This window comes from Nilaparvata lugens, chromosome 13 (genome assembly GCF_014356525.2).
Source record: "Nilaparvata lugens isolate BPH chromosome 13, ASM1435652v1, whole genome shotgun sequence".
Lineage (NCBI taxonomy): Eukaryota > Metazoa > Arthropoda > Insecta > Hemiptera > Delphacidae > Nilaparvata > Nilaparvata lugens.
Genome location: NC_052516.1, coordinates 10,498,269 through 10,520,494, shown reverse-complemented (window position 1 = coordinate 10,520,494; position 22,226 = coordinate 10,498,269). Strand labels below are relative to the sequence as shown.

Here is a 22,226-nt window from a genome sequence, read left to right as displayed (position 1 = left end):
TTAATCGATACAAAATTCCAGTTAAGAGGAGAGTACCTAGAGCGAGAGAGCAAGTACACTCCCTCAACACTTGGAGAAGGAAAAATTTGGATGTTCTACGCTGTCAAAATAAAGGGATTGTTTCGCTGAAATTGATATTATCATGGAGGAGTATTGATACATCGAATACTTCGATATATAGATGAGATAATCGATACAGAATTCCAGTTAAGAGGAGAGTACCTACAGCGAGAGAGCAAGTGCACTCCTTCAACAATCGGAGGATTAATTTGGATGTTCTACGCTGTCGAAGTTAAGGGAATGTTGCACTAAAATTGATATTATCATAGAGGAATATTGATACATCGAAAACTTCGATATATAGATGGCATAATTGATACCAAATTCAAGTTAAGAGGAGAGTACCTAAAGCGAGAGAGCAAGTGCACTCCTTCAACACTTGGAGAAGGATTAATTTGGATGTTCTACGCTGTCGAAGTTAAAGGACTGTTTCACTAAAATTGATATTAACATGGAGGACAATTGATACATCGAAAACTTCGATATATAGATGGCATAATTGATACCAAATTCAAGTTAAGAGGAGAGAGAAGGATTAATTTGGATGTTCTACGCTGTCGAAGTTAAAGGACTGTTTCACTAAAATTGATATTATGATAGAGGAATATTGATACATCGAATACTTCGATATATGGATGAGATAATCGATACAAAATTCCAGTTAGGAGGAGAGTACCTCCAGTGAGAGAGCAAGTGCACTCCCTCAACACATGAAGGATTAATTTGGATGTTCTACGCTGTCGAATTTAAGGGAATGCTGCACTAAAATTGATATTACCATGGAGGAGTATTGATACATCGAATACTTCGATATATAGATGAGATAATCGATACAAAATTCAAGCTAAGAGGAGAATACCTACAGCGTGAAAGCAAGTGCACTCCTTCAACACTTGGAGAAGGATCAATTTCTATAGATCAAAGTTTGCAAAAGGCTTTCTAGAGTTGTTTATCTGCTCACTGTTGATCGCCTGCTGATGTTGTACCATGCGGTATTTGCCAGCCACATTCAGTACGGCATCTTGATATGTATCTTCAATCTTCAATCTTCATTTGTAGGACCATTAACCAGCCAGATGAGCTGGGTTGGTCATCACGTCAAAAATACAATATCACACAGAAAGATTTTGACAACACTGTCAAGTCAAAAAATAAAACATAATGGCATAGATGGCTAAACACGGTGATGGCCACTAAATGTCAACTGTAGACTCCTGAAAAAATTCACTCAAGGAGTAGTATGGTCTGGCACGCAGCCAGGACTTGAGTCTCCTCTTAAACTCACTGTCACTCAAATGACGCACAGATGGAGGTAGCATATTAAACATTTTAATAGCGATATTGGGGTAACAGTTCTGAGCCTTACTTAGCCTACATCGAGGAACATTGACTTCGAGAGCATTTCGAAGTGAGTAGGCACTCTGCAACCCCCTCAAATTCACTGTCAGATTGGTATTCCTAATACCAACCAGGGAAGCAAAGATGAACTGGCTAAAAACTGTGAGAATCCCAAGTCTGGCGAAGAGTGGCCTACTATGGGTTCACTCGAATGTGAGGAACATTCTCCAGCTTCAGAAGAAGGCACTCCGTGTAATGACATGTAGTGAGTATGATGCACACTGCCAGCCCATATTTCAGCGTTTGGGTATCCATTCAGTATAATTATGGCCTCTACATACTGTCATCGCTCCTACATGTCAGGAAAAAAATTACACATTCACCAGAAGATAGTGTATTCACATGGAACTCGAGGAGGGTCAACTTGGATGTGCCGCCCTGTCGCCTGTCAAGAGAGAAGGATAGTTTTCCAGTGTTGGCTGTGCGAATGTTTAACTGCCTGCCAGACTCAGTTAGGGCGCGCTCTGTAAATGTATTCAGGAACTCATTGTCGCGGTGGCTCATTTGAAGGATCTTCCACCAGTTGGAGGATTTCTTTAGTGAGAGCTTTGATGGACTGTGATACTGCCTAAAGTTTGTGAAAATACCATACGTATTTTTCTTACCTTTTTCAATTCGTTCTGTAAGCCGGGAGCGAGGAATATGCAGCCCACTATGGTTCCAATGAGAAGCATAACAGCATACATTATGCGAGTCGATGTTGAGTTGCGACATGAAGGACACCCGGCGCAGCATAAACTGCATGCTGCACTTCCGCAACAACATGCCAGCTGCAACATTAGTAACAACATAAGTTTTCACAAAAATGCCACATAACATAAATATAGGGAAATGTCTCAAAACACCACCTTCAGAAACATACTCAACTTTAATTTAGAAATGATAGATGATACGGAAGCATAGTTTCCTTGAAACTGTATCCTATAAAACACAAATTATGATAAAATTATCTTAATTTTTGACAAAAATATGTTGTTTTCTATCTTCTTTTTTAAATCTAGACACAACACATCCGGCCTTGATGGTATTGTATTGTAGCCTATTTGTTATTGATTGTATGTTTTTTGAAGATGTCTTGCATTTGTTTTAATGTTATGACAATAAACGAATCTTAGATTGATAAAGAGCAAGGTTATTCAGGTAATTCTATGAATATGATACAGTATTGGATAGAATACTAAAATTAAGTACGGTAGCCTATCATGTTATTCATGTTTCAATTTATTTTTCTATGGTGTGACAATACTTACTATTGGTAACCAAAATGGCATAATAAATTGGAAAAATGAATAAAATTAGTAAGAAGTACGGTGTAATCGTTGCTAATACTTTAAATTTGATTCATTGAAGATTTGGACTAAATTTTTATATAAAAAAAAAACAAATTACATAGAGCTCAAATTTGGGTTTATAATTAAATCATATGTTTAGTTATATAATACTCATTGTTTATTTAAAAATAAGTTCATGTGATTACTTGAAATTGAAACAAAACATTATCTTTTGCAAGATTCAAACTACTTGAATGTGGCACATTATTTTTGGTAGAATAAATCTTAGCAAGGAAATGACTTAAACATACGGAAAATCCTTATTGAATTAGAGAAATGATAAATAAATTACGTCTTGAAGACTAGAACAAGGAAGTTGACAATATTGACTCATACCTGAGCAACTGAGAACACCCCCAAAATTGCTCCCATTTTGACTCAGAAAGCAGAAATTTGGGGTTTAAATCACTGGCTGAGTTTGTAAACAATTAAAAGGATAATTTATCACACAAATAGCACAAACCAAATCAATATTTGACTTTTGTTTTGAATGCAAAGTTCAATCACAAAGGAGAACGACGATCTATTTTCAAGGGGCCTTGAACAACTGACAGCTGTTTTGCAAGAAACATGCTTGCCAACACTGTAGAGATAATTTTTGGAAACCAAGATCACAGTCATTTTGATCCAGCTGGCGGTGAATTGATTTATAAATTTTCAACATAACCTAACAAATTTAGTCAATACGTTTCGCAGTTTGCGTCATCTTTTTCAACAATGGTTTAATATTTTAATACTATTAGAGGTTGAAATAAAATTTATCAGCCTCTATTCTTTTGTAAAATATTTAATTCACGATGAGTATCATCCAGAATTTTATAGTTTGTCAAAAGTGTTCCAACCACTGGTAAGTCTTAAACATGTTAAAATTACTATTCTTACTCTTTGATTCTACTACTATAGCTCTAAACCTCTTATTAGTTTATGATTTTACAAGCTAGTCTTCATTTTCATGAACTCCACTCATTTATTTTACACACAACATCAGTATCATACATTTCTGTAACCATATAACAGAGCAGACTCTTATTTTATTGTTTCAGGGTCATGAACAGCTTTAAAACAACACATTTTCCTATTGTAAATGATTTTCTGCGACTGGTTGGAAAAAGGTCGTTTAGGACTTCATCTAGACACTTCAGACTACCCAGAAAACGTATGAAAAGTAGCCCGGAATTTGTTGAAACTCAGTCTCCGGTTATTCCGTCCACTGGAGAAGTTGGCACGCCAAGATTGTGGAAACCTGTCTTGTTCACAGCCGCTGTAAGTTAACAATAAAATTAAATTGCTAATAAGCTTAACTTGGTCCTGTAGGCTATTACATTAGAACACACCAACAATCTAGAAAAGGTAACAAGTAAAACCAGTGGTGTCCGTGTGTAGAGCAAGCTGGGACACCAGTGAATCACCAACTGGTGACCCGGGTGAGACACCAATGTAACACAAACTGGTGACACGGGTAAGACACCAGTGAATCACTAACTGGTGTCACGGGTGACACACCAACTGGTGACCCGGGTGAATCACCAGCCGGACACCTATTGGTGTCTTTACTTACATTTAAATAAAATATCCAAAGTTTTGTTTGTTAGCCAGGTGTTCCCGGATGGATCGCGTCAAAAAGAAATGAAAAACTTACTTACTTACTTACGATTGACTTTGCCACGGTCCTTAGATCTGGGAATCGTCATCTCTAGTATTATAATGAACGAAGAAATGAATTTACATAATAAAATAAAAATGGTCCCAAGGCCACATAATCTATATAATAAGAGAGAGTAGGGTCGCGCCTCCTCAGGTGTGCATCCAGCTAAAGTTTGTCATGAGATGCATTAACTGTTTGGCGTCGTTACGAAGTTTGCCGGGCCAACTAGTAATACATAAACTGGTGAAAAAGTGAATTTTCATATGAGCATGGCTTTTCAATAGGCTTACTTTCTTCATACATTTTGTTGGTGGGGAGTCCCTTGCGAGGCGTTTCCTCCCACCTGGTGTGAACTTTAAGCCACCAATGTCGCCTTTCCAAGTTTGACGTCCCCATCCAATAACACGAGAGTGATTTATTTATTTAAATCAATAATAGCGTCTTACGACTGTCCGTACTTCAGCTAGGACTGATCTCTAGATCTTGTATCATTCCAATAAACCTAATCTTCCTGGTTTTTGATATTAATAATTTAATCAATGTTGTTCTTTTGACCTGTCGAAAAACGTTTGCTCATATTTGTGTTTGAACCCGGAAGCAATAAACCAAGCACTGCTATGCAAGCACTTTATGCACTAAACCACGGATCACTCCAATAACTCTGGTAGGCCTATTCTCTAATTTTCAATTTATTTTTTTCAGTTTGGTTCAGCCTCAGTTTCTGCTGCAGCCATATGGCAGTATGAGAATATACGCGCCAGACATAAATCGTTTCAAGAAAAAGTAGAATCACCGTTCCAATACTTCAACAACTGGAATCAACCGGCCGAAAAACGGGTAAGGCTATTTTCATTTCAAATGTCCAACCACTGAAATTGTAACCACACTAATAACTACTGTAATTGTGCCATAATAACGGCACCGTGTACCCAGGAGAGGATTTCTCCAGGAGACGTCTCCTTCAACAAGCTGCCTCCTGGTGTGGAGCTGCCTTCAAGAGAACTGCCAGGAGGCTGTTTATGGCAAGGCATAAAGCTGCGTACAGATATACGCGCCTCCAACCCGCTCCCCGCACGCTCCGCCCTCGTTCCTCCATCGCTCCGCCCCCGCTCTGCAGTTGCACCGATCATGAACGTTACGGGAGATGTTAGCTCTCCTCGCGTTCCACTCTTGCTCCCCGGTCAATCATCAATCGATCTGCTGCTGACGTTCGGTTGCGGAGCAGAGCGAAAGTCTGTACGCACCTTAATATAGTACGGATGAATATATGGATGATGATTTGAATTATTATTGAAAGTCGTCACTGTTTGGACCTGCCATCTGAATATTTGTGTGTGTTTGTGTAATTACGTGTATTGAGGTTTATGACGCCATCGATCCCACAAGTGTGGATGATGGATGAAGCAGAAGGTATTGAATGTATTATTTACTTGAATAACTAGTAGTTCTGTGAACAGTAGACCTCGCTCTCAGTAAGTTTCATTGACCTGTTGTTATGTTTTCTCAAAAATTAATAAATAAATTTATCAATTTAAAATGTCTAGAAAAAATCCTAAATAAACATAGAGCTTTTTGTTCTATCGTACCGTGACGTGTTGTACCGGAATGTGAGTGTGAGAGCTGTTATCAGGTCTGGCTGCAACTGTCTACTACGTTGATGGAAAGATACATTTTCAAGATGTTCGATGTTTTTGAACGGGTAGTATTATAGTCCACTAGATAGCTGATTTATGATGAATAATTCTATAGTCTGATTTTTACTCTAATATTGGCGTATGAAGGAGGCTTCTTTTTCCTTTTATATTATCCTTGAAATGCAAAATTTCCAAAAACCTTGTATATACGTCGACGCGCAATTTAAAAAGGAACATACCTGTCAAATTTTATGAAAATCTATTACCGCGTTTCGCCGTAAATGCGCAACATAAAAACATATAAACATTTGAACATTAAGAGAATTGCCAAACCGTCGACTTTGAATCTTAGACCTCACTTCGTTCGGTCAATAATAATTTCTCTGATTGCCAATGAATTGCAACCAGAGGAGTTCATTGACAAAACATATACATAATTATTATATTATGCATACAAAAGTTGCTAATAATAAACTAGTCCTAATTATGATACCTCACTATAATAATATGTGTCGAGCTACTTGAGGTAGTTGCTGGTGTTAGAAAATAATAGTTGTTTAAATATCTTAATAAATTCTTAGCCATTTGAAGCAACCATCTTTATTTACGTAGATAACAAACTAAACTCAGTAAACAACTTATTATTTTATCAAACAGTTATCATGTGATTAAGTAACATCACATGATATACAAACATCTTCCACTTTTACTTTCTCAAACATTTCCTTTTTCAACCTTTCCTTTGATTTCATCGTCTTCTTAAAAACCTCTCATTTCTTCTTAATATTCTTCCACTATTGGACTTCACCACATAGGACCGTGGGGCATCAGCTTCATTAATAACTACTCCAGGCTCCCATAATTTTGTTCTCCAATCTTGGATATAAATGGGCTGATTTTCTTTGAAATAAGATACATGTTTCCGTGACTGCTTATCGTATGTTTCTTTCTGTTGAAATTTATGGTTCTTCATTTGCACTGCTATTTCTTCCCGAGGAAGTTGATGAAGTTTCAAACTATCTTGAGGATAAGGGAACTTTGTTCTTATCATTCGACCAAACATTAACTGAGCAGGAGAATAATTGAGACCCGCAACACAACTATTCCGATAGTTAAGCAAACTCAAGTTTAAATCGGTTTTGCTTTCAGCACACTTTCTTATCATAGTCTTTGCTATGTTCACCCCCTTTTCAGCTAAGCCGTTAGACTGAGAATAACGAGGACTTATTGTAATAATTTTAAAATCCCACTCCTTTGCGAACTGTATCATTTCTTGGGAGCCAAACGGATTATTATCAGCTATTATAATCTGCGGAATTCCAAACCTGCCAAATAACTGGGATAAAATAGATTTAACAGCCGAACTTGTCTTACTGTTCATTTTTGTTATTTCAAGCCACCTTGAATAATAATCCACAACTATGAGATAAGCTATTCCTTTTACTTCAGCTATATCCACTCCAATTTTTAAAAATGGAAAATCGGGTATTTCATGAGAAAGCATTGGACTTCTTACATTGGACCTTCTATATTTTTGGCAAAGCGTGCAGGATTCAGCCAGATTTTTTATGTTTGCTCTTATTCCTGGCCAATAATAAAATTTTGAGGCAATGCTGTTCATTTTTGTTTCTCCTAAGTGCGTTTCATGGAGCCTATTCAAGATAAAATCTCTCAAATTCTTGGGTATAATAATTCTTGAATTATAATACAATAGACCCTTGCTAAATTGTATTTCATTTCTTATTTTGAAAAAATGCATTAGTTCTCCTCCATCAACAATGTTATTAAGCCAGCCATTTTCACAATAATCTATAACTTTCCGAAGAACATCATCATTCTGTGTTTCTGTTACAAATTCATTCAAGCGTTTCTCTGAAAATTCAACTTCGCCATTCTCAGTAACACAATGAACCATATCCGCCATGCTCAAATCAACTTTTTCTTTAGTTCTTACACCGCACCTTGACAAATAATCAGCAATATACATGTTTTTCCCAGGTAAGTACTGGAGGCTAAAGCGGTAAGGCATTAGTTTTAGTCTCAATCGACGAATTCTGTTATTCTGTATGTTGTTTAATGGTTTCTTCATTATTGAAACTAATGGCATATGATCAGTATATATAGTCAATTCATCATGACCGTAGATATAGGTGTGAAATTTATCACAAGCAAATACAATAGCAAGGAGTTCCTTCTCAATTTGGGCATATTCACATTCAGAAGAGTTCATAGATCGTGATGAGAAATAAATTGGCTTGTTGTTCTGTAGTAAACAGCATCCTAAAGCGTCTTGTGATGCATCACATTGGATTAAAACTGGACTCTTATAATCAAAGGGAGCAATTACCTTGTCACTTGTAAGAACCTTTTTAATGTTATTGATTGCATTTACATGAATCTCTGTCCAACACCAAGAGACGTCTTTCTTCAATAATTCTCTCAATGGTGACACTATTTGTGACATATTTGGGATGAACATTCTCAAATAGTTGACCATCCCCAACAGACGTTGTAGTTCAGCTTTATTTGTTGGGTCGGGGAGATCATTAATAACCTTTATTTTTCCTGGATCAGGAAGCATTCCTGATTTATTAAACAGCATTCCTAAATACTTCACTTCAGGTACGCAATATTGAAATTTCTTGAAATTAATTTTATGTTTAATTTCCTCGCTCGTTCCAAGACCTGTTTCACTGTCTCGTCATGTTTTTCTTTGCTGTTTGAAGCAATGCAAATATCATCGAAATAAACCACTACTCCTGGAATATCTTCAAAATACTTTGAAACACATTTGTGAAACAATTCTGGTAAATTACATAAGCCAAAAGGAGAACGTAAAAATCTATAAGTTCCAAATATAGTGCTAAAATTGCAATATTTAGCAGATTGTTCATCAAGGAGTATGTGATAAAATCCATCTTTTATGTCAAGAACGCTGTAGTACTCTTTATTTGCTAGACGAGGATGAATATCCTGTATTGTTGGGATTGTAACTCTTTCTCTTACAATGTACTTGTTCAAATGTACAGGGTCTATGCAAATTCTTAAGGATCCATCAGGTTTCTCTACTATCACAGCATTTGAAACCCATTCAACGGGCTCCTCAACCTTTTCAATAACTTTCATGGTTATCAAATCATCAAGTTTTTCTTTAAATTTGTCTTGAATCTTCATTGGTATACGTCTCGCTGAACTGGCATGTGGCATTGCGTCCTTTTTTAATCGAATTTTGCACTTGTCGGGGAAACAACCAAGGCCAGTAAACACATCAGAATACGTTTCAAAAAAATACGTTCTATCCTTCACATTGTTGTTACTACTTTGCTTCTGAACTTCATAATAATAATAACTTCTGAAATTAATAATGTTTTGAACCAAGCCTTTTCATTGACAGTGTTAACTAGATATACTGAATCAATAAACTCGTGAGCTTCTTCTATTGCTGTTGGATTTTCCACAACATTATGTAATGGTTGAGGTAGCCTTTGCTCACTCACTCTGAAATTATTTCTTCTAGCTTTATTCAGGCACATTTTGCTAAAATGATTCATCTTACCACATTTATTACAGCTTTTACCAGACGCTGGGCAGCTCCTACCTTCTACATGCTGCATTCCGCAATAGCCGCATACAATCTTCTGATATGAGTTTGTTTTCCTTTTATCATACTTGGAAACTGGGTGCACTTCCTTTCGAGACTTTTCTTCATTTATTGACTTCTCATGTTTTTCACAAACAATAGTGAGTTAATATTATTGAACTATTATTTTATATTATACGTTCAAATTTAAATACACTGTTTTTCCTATGTTGGCAATGACAACAGCTGTTTTGTGTGTGTTAGATAAACGATGGAGATGTGTATTTTTTACTGTCTTTCCAAAGAATGAACTATGTCGTTTTTTACTAAAGCTATCCTGTTCTACCATAGTGCGAAGTATTAAAATTAACAGCTGGGGTTTCCAGATAGGCAGTGTCAAAATTTTCTAAAATATACAACTATCATGCATTTTTATTCGTGTTGTTGTGAGTGTAGGCTTCTCATTCTCAGCTCCCCAGTATTAAACTATAGTGATGTCCACGTTATAATGGCAGTGTTTGATTAGCAATGGTATTGCTATCCTTGTCTATCATTCAACAAAGCAGATAGCGCTATCTCTTTCTCGCTTTGCTCTGTTGCCAGATCGTCTTTCAACAATGTAAAATTAATAATTTAATTAACAAAATATTTCATCTTAATAATGTAAGTAAATTCATTATGAAATTATTGGAAAATATAATTTCTTGCTTAATAAAATATAATTGATTATTTTAAATGAGAATGAACAGCTAATATTACATCAATAAACCTGTATCAGCTACCGTCTATAGAAGGCATTGAAAAGACAGAGGTTCGGCTACGATTTCCTCCTATCTTTTTTCCACTGTCATTGTAACGTGGACCTCACTATAGGATTCACTTTCTTAGCAGTTGAAAATTCAATTCAAGTGCGTTATTCAATTCGCGTTTACATAACAGCAGAACAGGACTCCATACTTTCATTAACCAAACCAAACAGGATAAACGCAACGCCTTCAAACTTCACAGCCGTGTAGAGGATAAATAGAACTTCCATATGCCACCAGTCTCGCTTCTGAGGGCTATTTGGTTTGTGTTTACAAGTAATTGTGCATTACTTATCAGCCTCGTAGTATGAAAACTTCTCGAGATAAATGTAGTTGTTCCATTGGTATTTATAAACCCTATTGCGGACTTTTAAAATGTTATCTAAATTTGGGAAAGAAATAGTACAAGGAGTACCCTTAGTTTTCCTCTCCCAATCAGTGCTAATTTTTAAAAATTATAAATAAATAAATTTGGTTTGGTATTAGAGTGTTTGCAAATAGAGCGGTCAGGCGTTTGGAGTTCCAGCGGTCTTAGATTCATGGATAACTATATCCTCCTAAGACCGCTCTGACCGCTGACCTATCTCTATGTACACACGCCCTTTTATTACATCGGAAAGTTCACACCAAAAGGCTACAGTAACATTTATGAAATTACGTATTTTCAATACTTTTATCGTTTCTCTATTTTGTTCAACAGATGCCGTTAAGAGAGGAAATGCACAAATTTTGGAAACGCCTTACAGAGGCTGAGAAAATTTTCGCGCCCATCTGTTTTGCGAATGTTCTTGTCTATTTGGCGTGGAAAGTTCCCAGTTGGCAATCGACTATGTTCAAGTATTTCTGTACAAATGCTGCATCCAGTAAGTTCTTGCAATACTGTCTTACTAAGGCTAGGCACACACCAGTTAGTCAAGACAAGACAAGACATGATCAGACACGTTCAGTCACAATACTTCACATTGTTGCTTGTGACGCATCTCACACTGATTAGCCATTGCAATTAGACATGGCTTCATAAGCAACTATGTGAAGTATTGTGACTAAACGTGTCTGATCATGTCTTGTCTTGCCTTTTCTTGACTTAACTGGTGTGTGCCTAGCCTTACTTTACTTATTTACTTACTTCCTCAATTACTCACTTACTTACTTGCACACTTACATAAGTAATTAAAACTTTAGTGAGTACCACTTACTCCCAGGGCCATCTATCTCCAACCGGACATTTGGCTGCACCAACAAAAAGCTTCCAGGGCTCTGTCGCATTAGAAAATACAAGTTAATACTCAAGTAATTTCCGATTTTTAAAACCAGCTTACTAATTTATTTATTTATTCATATGGCTTTTATCGGCAGAGAGATCCTTTCGGGTCTTGCCGGATTATCCAATATTATCATTCTTTTTTGAAACTTTTATTTGTAAAAATTTGGGAGAGGACAGTTTTGGGCTATGACTGTTGTCTTCTCCCAATCATATTATAATTATGATTTGTGATTGTCAATGAAATAAATGTTATTTCCTATCAACACTCAGGTTTATAGGTTATATATTGGGTTCTTCAAGTTTTCTCAATAAACATTTGCACTTTCTCTTCCTGAGTTTTTCACTTTAGCTAACTAATAATATTGTTTGTTTGTATATTCTCATGCTGTCATGAGAAATGACGGTTACAATAGGCCCCAGGTGGTGTTATCCTGAGCATATCCTTCGGTAGTTCCAAGCCTCTCCATATCGGACTTGACAATAAATTACTGTCTTGCACAACAATTATTATGTAAAATTGGCATAGAACTAGTTCTGTCTAGTTCTCTTATAGTAAGATTCACGTTATAGTCATCACCTGATTACATGATGTTTACATGATTACACGATGTTACATGAGTTTTCTTTGTTTTTTTTAATGTATTTTCCAATGTTTTTCTGTTTTTTAGAAGCACTGTGTTGGCCCATGCTGTTATCTACATTCAGTCACTATATGCTTCTACATCTGGGTGCCAACATGTATGTCCTGCACAGCTTTTCCCATGGTAAATCATTTTCACTCATTTAATTTAAAAGAAGAAAAAGTAATCCATATATAATTCACCTTCACATTCAACTAGCCTTTTCCATTCTGTTTGGAAGGGAAAATTACGTACCGGTAAATCATATACATCAAAAATATGATTATATTATTATATTGAGCATATTATTTGTTCATTTATTTATTTAATATCGGGGCACCGAGCTTTGCTCCTTATTTTTATTTATTGATAAACAGAACACAATCCTCTATAATGATCGTGTTTATATTTTACAGCTTGCTATACGTCAGGTTATGAATTTCGGGGATGCGATATTTTGATTTTCCTCAGAATCACTCGCTCACTTTTTACTATCCACTGACGACGAAAGTCTCAGCTGTTTCAGCCAAGTATGAATTATCCTTTTAATGTCGTTCAGCGAGTTTTCCCAAGGATGAGATTTAGTGCAATCGAATTTTTATATTATAAACCTACTATGTTCCAAATTTCGTGAAAATCGTTAGAGCCGTTTTCGAGATCCGTTGAACATAAATAACCAGATATAAAAGTACAGAAATTGTTTGCTTAATATAATAGGATACGTCTGATTATTTTGATTGTGATTATCCTTTGCACAATTTATTGAGTCATCATGTACAATCATAACTTGGAAATTGAAATGGACATAACCTATGTATAATATTTGGACAATTTGAAACTAAATTGAAAGGAAATTGAAGAAGTTTTGGGCAATAGCCTGTTTTTTCTTTACCGATCATTGTATTCTTTGTGCTAACCTAATAAATAACTATACTCAAGGAGAAAGGGTTACTATAGTAAGTTCCACATTAAAATTGCAGTATTTGATAAACTTTGGTGTTGGCAACGTTGGGAAGGTGGAAAAGAATAGCGCTATTTGCTTTGTCAAATGATAGACCAGGATAGCAACACCAATGCCAATCAAATACTGCCATTATTACGTGGACCTCACTATAGTTTGTATAGTGTTGTTTAATATAGTTTATAGTGTTGTTTATGTATGTGGTTTGTCTATGGTTTCAGGTACAGTTGCCAGTCTGGGCAAAGAACAGTTCACAGCGATGTATTTGACTGGCGGAGTTGTGGCTTCACTGGCCAGTATTATCACAAGTGTGGGAATGGGAGTTGGCAGACACTCTTTGGGAGCTGTGAGTATTCCGAATACTTGTGAATTGTTCACTTAAGGCTGTGCTGAGGCTAAAAATAAACTTTCTACTGGTGATATTTTCCAAAGTTTTTCGATTTGTATTTGTTTATTTATTACATTTCCAACGGTTTACACCAATTTCAAAAGAATACAATAGTAACAAGACAAATATAAATATGAGATACGTAACATAAAGTCAAATAAGTAACTTAGCAATCATTCAGAAGTATAACAACTAATAACAGTAATATGAATAAAATATACAAATATGCATTAGAAACTATCAGTGCAAATTCAACAAGCTATCAAAATGAAAAAGTTTTCTCAGAAAAAATTTTTTTCGATCATTACTTTTTGAGATATTAGCGCCTGAAGTTTAAATTTTTGGGACGGAACATTTCAAATTCGGTAAGAGATAACTCCATGATGTTTAGAGGATAAATTCTTCATGCTATTGTTGATTGAATAAAACAAAAATTTTCTGAAAATATAATTTTTTGAGAAAGTTATTCAATTTACCAAAAATAACTCAACAATAATGTATTTTTGGTTTTTCTTAGTAAATTGAATAACTTCCTCAAAAACTGATATTTTCAAAAAAAAATGTTTTATTCAATCAACAATACAATGAAGAATTTATCCTCTAAATTTCATTGTCTTATCTCTTACCGAATTTGAAATGTTCTGTCCCAAAAAATTAAACTTCAGGCGCTCATAACTCAAAAAGTAATGATCGGAAAAAAATTTCCTGAGAAAACTTTTTCATTTGATAGCTTGATGATATACAAATCGAAAAACATTGAAAAATATCACCAGTAGAAAGTTTATTTTTAGCCTTTGCACAGCCTTAGACAGAGTATTCTGTATCAGGACCAAGCCACATGAAGCTGTTTTCAGACTAGTCGGCAGGGCAGGAAGCTCTCCGAGGTTGGCGTTCGAGAATCAGCCAATCGGAGTGCTTCCTGCCCTGCCGACTCGTCTGAAAAACGCATCGTGTGGCTTGGCCCTTAGGCTATTAATACAGTACATGTATAACTTATGGGTGAGTGCACACATAAAGCGATCAGGCGATCTTTGCTCTAAAGGTCTTGGAATGATATAGATATCTGTATCTATAGTGAGGTCCACGTTATAATGGCAGTGGAGAAAGATAGGTGAACAACGTTGCCGATCCTCTGTCTTGTCAATGCAATCTATAGACGGTAGCTGATACAGGTTCATTGATGTCATATTAACTGTTCATTCTCGTTTAAAATAATCAATTATATTTTATTAAGCAAGATATTATATTTTTCAATAATTGACCGAGCGAAGTGAGGTCTAAGATTCAAGTGGACGGTTTGGCATTTCTCTTAATGTTTAAAAGTTTATATGTTGCGCATTTACGGCGAAACGCGGTAATAGATTTTCATGAAATTTGACAGGTATGTTCCTTTCTTAATTGCGCGTCGACGTATATACAAGGTTTTTGGAAATTTTGCATTTCAAGGATAATATAAAAGGAAAAAGGAGCCTCCTTCACACGCCAATATTAGAGTAAAAATCAGACTATAGAAAATTATTCATCATAAATCAGCTGACAAGTAATTACACAGATGTGTGGAGAAGCCAGTCTATTGCTGTATTTCCATAAGGTCTATATTTTCTTTCAATCTGGTACTTGTGGATGAGAATACTGCGTGAGTTCTACTGTTCACAGAACTACTAGTTTCATAATGAATTCTCATATTTGAGATGAAATATTTTGTTAATTAATTATTAATTCTACAGTGTTAAAAGCGATCTAGCAACAGAGCAAAGTGAGAAGGAGCTAGCGCTATCTGCTTTTTGAATGAAAGACAAGGATAGCAATACAGTTGCTAAACAAACACTGCCATTATAACGTGGACCTCACTATATATTCTCTGACCATTGACCACTCTTTGTGTGCACACACCCTAAATCAGTCAAGAAATTCAGAACACCTCTCAAAATGCAAGCTGGCCACATCCATTCTCTTTTAGAATAGCCATTCTATTCTATTCTATTCTATTCTATTCTATTCTATTCTATTCTATTCTATTCTATTTTATTCTTTTTGGCATGTGAAGTGTATGTTTTTTCACAAATAAATACTTTTTAATTTCTTTCCTTTCTATTTATTATTGTATCACTGTTTTAATTTGTTGCATTTTTGTGTAGTTGAGAAGTTGATGTTGTGGTAATTATTCATATTGAATGAAAAAACTAGGAAATTGTTAAAAAACCACAGATTTATTGATACTTAGAAAGACCGGTTTCGGTTATTACACCATTGTCAATCTCTGATAAACTCAGATAATCTCTGATAAGTAAACACCAACTATCCTATTTTATAATACTCCTTCAGAAATCAATATGACTACTCATCATATTATAATAATACAGTCCTATTTCAACCGAATCCACGTTTTTAAATCATAATGTAGTATTATAATAATTGGTAATTATAATGTAAACGCAATAATACAATATATTTTAATATATTGTATTTATATTTGACAATGATGAATGGAATGTTGAGAGATGTGAATGAGGCTTGTGAGTGGAAGACAAAGTGCATGAGAATTGGTGCAGGGAGAGCAAGAATGGGGAATGCTGTACTGGAGGGTGAACAGTTGGAGCAGGTATCATCTTTCAAGTATTTAGGAAGCATAATGGAAGAGGATATGAAATGCAACAAAGAAATCAAAGTAAGAATTGCTATGGCAAAAACAGCATTCAATAAGAAAAAGAGAATTCTTTGTAGCCAACTGGACAAGACACTAAGGAAAAGGCTAATAAAGTGCTATGTTTGGAGTGTGGCACTGTATGGTGCAGAAACTTGGACGCTGAGAAAGGAGAATAAGAGGAGGCTTGAGGCATTGGAAATGTGGATATGGAGAAGGATGGAAGGGATCAGTTGGAGGGATAAAGTTACAAACGAGGAGGTGTTGAGGAGGGTTGGGGAAAGAAGGAGTCTGCTGGATATGATAAAGGGAAGAAAGAGGAGATGGCTGGGACATTGGATGAGACGGCAATGCTTGTTGGTGGGTGCCATGGAGGGGACCATTCAGGGAAGAAGAGGAAGAGGGAGAAGAAGATACAAAATGTTGGACGACATCAAGGAGGGGATGAGCTACTATGCAACGAAGCGACTGGCGGAGAATAGAAGAGAGTGGAAGGCTGCAGCCATATAAAAGGACCTGCTTACGAGCAGAAAACTACAGACATTTATATTTATAAAATATAATAAATTATAGTACCCTTTGAAATTAATAAAGTAATAGGAATCTCTGTTCATCAGAGATTGACAATGGTGTAATAACCGAAACCGGTCTTTCTAAGTATCAATAAATCTGTGGTTTTTTAAACAATTTCTTAGTCTTTTTCATTCAATAATTTGTTGAATCTTGTTTTGCAGTCTGGGGCAGTGATGGCGGTTATTGGATACTCTTGCATGGCCTATCCTACATCTCAGGTGTCCGTCATATTCGTGCCAAATTATTCGGTCAATGCCGAAACAGTAAGTAGTCTTTTTCATCCAATCATGTAAAAGTTAGATAAGCATTAAAAACGATGATTTATTTCATGATTTGTTTCCGTCTCAGACAAATCCCATCCATGTTAAAGTTTAATGATCGTTAAAACAATCATTGTTTTGTTTCTACATTTCGATAATTCTAATCTTTGTGATTAAGTGGTAGAGTGGACATAACTGTCCAAACTCCGCCACCGTGGTAGAGTGGACATAACTGTCCAAACTTCGCCACCGTGGTAGAGTGGACATAACTGTCCAAACTTCGCCACCGTGGTAGAGTGGACATAACTGTCCAAACTCCGCCACCGTGGTAGAGTGGACATAACTGTCCAAACTCCGCCACCGTGGTAGAGTGGACATAACTGTCCAAACTTCGCCACCTCATAAAAAAATGTCCAAGTCGTTCTATTCCTTCTCCAATTCTACACCGTTACCAGGAATATTCTTAGGGTATCTATAAATACAGGGTGATTACAAAAGTACTTAACAACTTTGAAAGCACATAAATATATATATATATATATATATATAATATATATATATTATATATATATATATTGTAATTACTTACAGAATTGAGAAAGGTGTCATTTTGTTACAAAATAACAACCAACGGCAGTCACATCCAACCAAAATAACACCCATACCTTAATCTTGAAGTGTTTTGTAACAAAATGACACTATTCTCAACTCTGTAAGTAATTTCAATAAATATTTATGTGCTTTCAAAGTTGTAAAGTCCTTTTTTAATCACCCAGTATAAAAAAATGCCAGTATGTTCGATGTCGATTATGAAAGTGTACTATTCTATCATAAAAAGATATGTTTTCTTGCCCAATATAATACAGAGTTGGGCAATGAAGTATGGAGGATTTGGAATAGTTGTTACATACTCATTTTTGAACGAAACACACTGGATTTCAAAATGAGTATGTGTCAGCTATTCCAAATCCTTCATACTTCATTACCCAACCCTGTATATTTGATATGGAATTAATGATCATTATTAACAAGAATCAACAATTAATATTAGATCAGGTTGGCTTAAAACACACCTATATACTATAAAAACTACTGGAAAAAACGTGACTACTTCACTCTCCTCTGAAATACACTAACTTGAGAACGTAAATCTTACTTTGTATTATTAGACCTTTAGTGAGGTCCACGCAGTGTTTGATTAGCAATGGTATTGCTATCCGTGTCTGTCATTCAACAAAGCGGATAGCGCTATCTCTCTCTCGTTTTGCTCTGTTGCCAGATCGTCTTTTAATAATGTAGAATTAATAATTAATTAACAAAATATTTCAACATAATTATGGAAATTCATTATGAAATTATTGAAATATATCATTTCTTGCTTAATAAAATATAATTGATTATTTTAAACGAGAGTGAACAGTTAATATTACATCAATAAACCTGTATCAGTTACCGTCTATAGAAGAAATTGACAAGATAGAGGTTCGGCAACGTTGTTCTCTTATCTTTCTCCACTGCCATTATAACGTGGACCTTACTATAGCCTGAAATATGGGTAGGTTGTCTAAAAGTAAAATGAACTGACAGAATGTTAATCCCGATTATGAAAATGTATTATTCAATCATGAAAAAATATGTTTTCTTGGCGAATATAATGCAGAGTTGGGGAATGAAGTATGGATAATTTGGAATCCAGGATTGATTGACACAATAAGTACATCATCAAAATGATAGGGAGAAAAAAAAGGTAACCTTGTGCTATTCCTCTCCCAAATTTAGATAAGGTTACATATCGTCCGAAATAGGTTGAGTCTTGTAGTTGTTCACTTCACAAAATTTTCAGTCCTTAATTATTTTCACAACGTAGATTCTTTTATTAAAACATAGATTTTTTGAACGTAACACACTGGATTTCAAAAATGAGTATGTATCAGCTATTTCAAACCTCCATACTTCATTGTCCAACTCTGTATATTTGATATGGAACTGATCATTCTAAACAATAATCAACAATTAATATTAGACCAGATATACCGGGTTGGCTTGAAACACATCTATCTACTATAAAAACTAGTGAAAAAACGTGACTATAGTAAGGTCCTCGTTATAATGGCAGTGGAGAAAGATAGGAGAAATACGTTTCCGATCCTCTGTCTTGTCAATGCCTTCTATAGACGACGGTAGCTGACACATGTATATCGATAGAATATTAACTGTCCATTCTTCTTTAAAATGATTAATCATATTTTATAAGGCAAGATATTATCTTTTTCAATAATTTTATAATTGACTAGCCGTCAGGCTTGCTTCGCTCGCCATATCCGTCTACCCAGGGGGCTCCGCCCCCTGGACCCCCGACTGCATCGTCCAAGAATGAGATCGCTTCGCTCGCCTGCATTTTTCATTTGGGCATTTTTATCATATGTTAGGACAATCCAGTCGGGGGTCCAGACTAAACGGCTGGCTAAACGGATATGGCGAGCGAAGCGAGCCTGACTGCTAGTAATAGAATATTCCCAGGATTGAAGTAGCAGTGCCCAATCAATTTTTCCGCGATAAATGCATTTAAATCTTCAACTTGGTGCCAACCTAACAAAGTCAACTCAACCTAATCCCAACCTGACAAAATTATTAATTTAGTTGCCAGTTAACAACTGTTTCGAAGAGGTACTCTATCTAGATTATAGTTCTATAGTAACATATGATATGGAAATATCAATTCTAATTAAGAGATTGGGAGAAGATGAATATACATGCTAAAAGACGAACTTTAAACCCTTAAAAACAACCCTTAGAGTTAAAATATTGCCTAAAGATTTCTTAGTGCGCCTCTAAAGGGCCAACATACCTACCAAATTTGAACGTTTTTGGTCCGGTAGATTTTTAGTTATGCGAGTGAGTGAGTGAGTGAGTCAGTCAGTCAGTCAGTGAGTGCCATTTCGCTTTTATATATATAGATTTTCATAATTAAGATGATAATTTTGTTAATCAATTATTAATTCTACATTGTTGAAAGAAGATCTGGCAACAGAGCACAGTGAGAAAGACATAGCGCTATTCGCTAATTGCTAATAATTAAACACTGCCATTATAACGTGGACCTGACTATAGTTCACTCTCCTCTGAAATACACTAACTTGAGAACGTGAATCTTACTTTGTATATATATAGGTGCGTACAGATATACGCGCCTCCAACTCGCCTCCATACTCGCTCCGATCATGAACGTTACGGGAGATGTTAGCTCTTCTCGCGTTCCACTCTTGCTCCCCGGTCGATCATCAATCGATCTGCTCGAGTGACGTTCGATTGCGGAGCAGAGCGAAAGTCTGTACGCACCTTAAGACCTAGTCTTGTTTTGTAGCTCTAGTAGTAGCTCTGTATTTCTTGATAGTTTATTCACTTGTTTTATGTATTGTGCAGGCATTGAAAGCGTTGATGGCCGTGGATTTGGCTGGTTTAATATTCAGATGGCGGTTCTTTGACCATGCTGCTCATCTTGGAGGAGCTCTTTTTGGAGTGTGAGTAGTATAATCAATATAATCTATAATATAATAGAGGGATAGGAAATTGTTGCCTTACACACGTACGGGATAGGAAATTCACGAATGACGAATCATCACGTCTCAACTACTGCACTGATTAACTTGAATTTTGCATAAAGATCCTTAATTTACTGAGGATGGCTATCGTCCTATTTTAAGTTCTTGAATGTTTCAGTAAGTCAAGTTTTCAGTTTGTCAAGTTTTTAATAAGACCATTGCGGAACACGCGTTACCTGCTAAAGTGAGGTCCATGTTATAATGGCAGTGTTTGATTAGCAATGATATTGCTGTTGGTGTAGCTATCTCTGTCTTTCATTCGACAAAGGAGATAGCGCTATCCTTTTCTAGCTCCGTAACGTTGCTAGATCATTTTTAACAGTTGAAATATAATTCATCAAAAAAATGTTCAATTCAATCATGGACATTATTTATTATTAACTTATTGAAAAAAGTATTTTCTTAACGAATAAAATAAACAAGAATAAACAGTTAAGGCTGTGCAAAGGCTAAAAATAAACTTTTTACTCGTGATATTTTTCAAAGATTTTCTATTTGTATATCATCAAGCTATCAAAATGAAAACGTTTTCTCAGGAAAACATTTTCTTCCCAATCATTACTTTTTGAGATATGAGCGCCTGAAGTTTGAATTTTTGGGACAGAACATTTCAAATTCGGTAAGATATAAATCCATGAGATTCATAGGATGGATTCTTCATGGTATTGTTGATCTAGTAAAACAAAAACTTTCTGAAAATATCAATTTTTGAAAAAGTTATTCAATTTACCTAAAATAACTCAACTAAAAGTTATTTTTAGTAAATTGAATAACTATCTTAAAAATTGATATTTTCAGAATTTTTTTGTTTTACTAGATCAACAATACCATGAAGAATCTATCCTCTAAATTTTCTTGGATTTATCTCTTACCAAATTTGAAATGTTCTGTCCCAAAAATTTTAATCTTTAGGCGCTCATATCTCAAAAAGTAATGATCAGTAAAAATATGTTTTCCCGAGAAAACGTTGTCATTTTGATAGCTTGATGATATACAAATCGAAAAACTTTGAAAAATATCACGAGTTGAAAGTTTATTTTTTAAACTTTGCACAGCCTTAATAACATCAGATAATAAACCGGTATCAGCTATCGTCTAAGGCAGTGGTAAGGCTCAGAATCGCCCTTTCTCCACTGCCCTTATAAAGTGGACTCACTATAACTCAGACTATTGTCTTGGCCTCTTCATCAATGATGAATTATTAAAGTTGATATTTTTTGTTTTTGTTTTACAGAATGTGGTACTTTTACGGACGAAAGTATATATGGGGCAATAGAGAGTACGTGGTGAGACCATGGCATGAATTACGGACATCTGGAGGAAAAAATTTCTGAATTATACCTACAAGAACACAATAAATTTATTATTATTTAGAGGTATTGTACCAGAAAATTGTTCAACATTTTTGTTATTGTACTCTGCATATTATATTATGTAAATAAGAAGAGATACTAGCTGTT

At 35.4% G+C, this 22,226-nt stretch overlaps 2 protein-coding genes across 3 annotated transcripts in view; one reads left to right on the top strand and one right to left on the bottom strand.

The window, feature by feature from the left end:
- LOC111058632 (serine incorporator 1) overlaps positions 1–3,369 on the bottom strand; it is a 23,792-nt gene extending 20,423 nt beyond the window's left edge. For both annotated transcript variants that reach the window (XM_039439799.1, XM_039439800.1), the window contains exons 1-2: positions 3,126–3,369; positions 2,064–2,228 (exon numbers count right to left, since the gene is read on the bottom strand). In XM_039439799.1, coding sequence (XP_039295733.1) covers positions 2,064–2,228; positions 3,126–3,161 — 201 coding nt within the window. In that variant the 5' untranslated portion in view covers positions 3,162–3,369. The remainder of the gene's footprint in view (positions 1–2,063; positions 2,229–3,125) is intronic.
- LOC111058633 (presenilins-associated rhomboid-like protein, mitochondrial) lies at positions 3,196–22,226 on the top strand. Its single transcript, XM_039439801.1, has 9 exons — positions 3,196–3,636; positions 3,833–4,052; positions 5,137–5,271; positions 11,155–11,317; positions 12,387–12,482; positions 13,521–13,645; positions 17,066–17,167; positions 20,588–20,685; positions 22,001–22,226. The coding sequence occupies exons 1-9, from the start codon at positions 3,587–3,589 to the stop codon at positions 22,098–22,100; spliced, it is 1,089 nt and encodes a 362-aa protein (XP_039295735.1). The 5' UTR covers positions 3,196–3,586; the 3' UTR covers positions 22,101–22,226.

What these genes read in the sequence shown, in the direction of transcription:
- LOC111058633 (XM_039439801.1), top strand. Translation starts at nt 3,587, where the DNA reads ATGAGTATCATCCAGAATTTTATAGTTTGTCAAAAGTGTTCCAACCAC. An exon ending in CAAAAGTGTTCCAACCACTG is followed by an intron (nt 3,637 to 3,832) that starts GTAAGTCTTAAA and finishes TTATTGTTTCAG; the next exon opens with GGTCATGAACAGCTTTAAAA. An exon ending in CTGTACAAATGCTGCATCCA is followed by an intron (nt 11,318 to 12,386) that starts GTAAGTTCTTGC and finishes TCTGTTTTTTAG; the next exon opens with AAGCACTGTGTTGGCCCATG.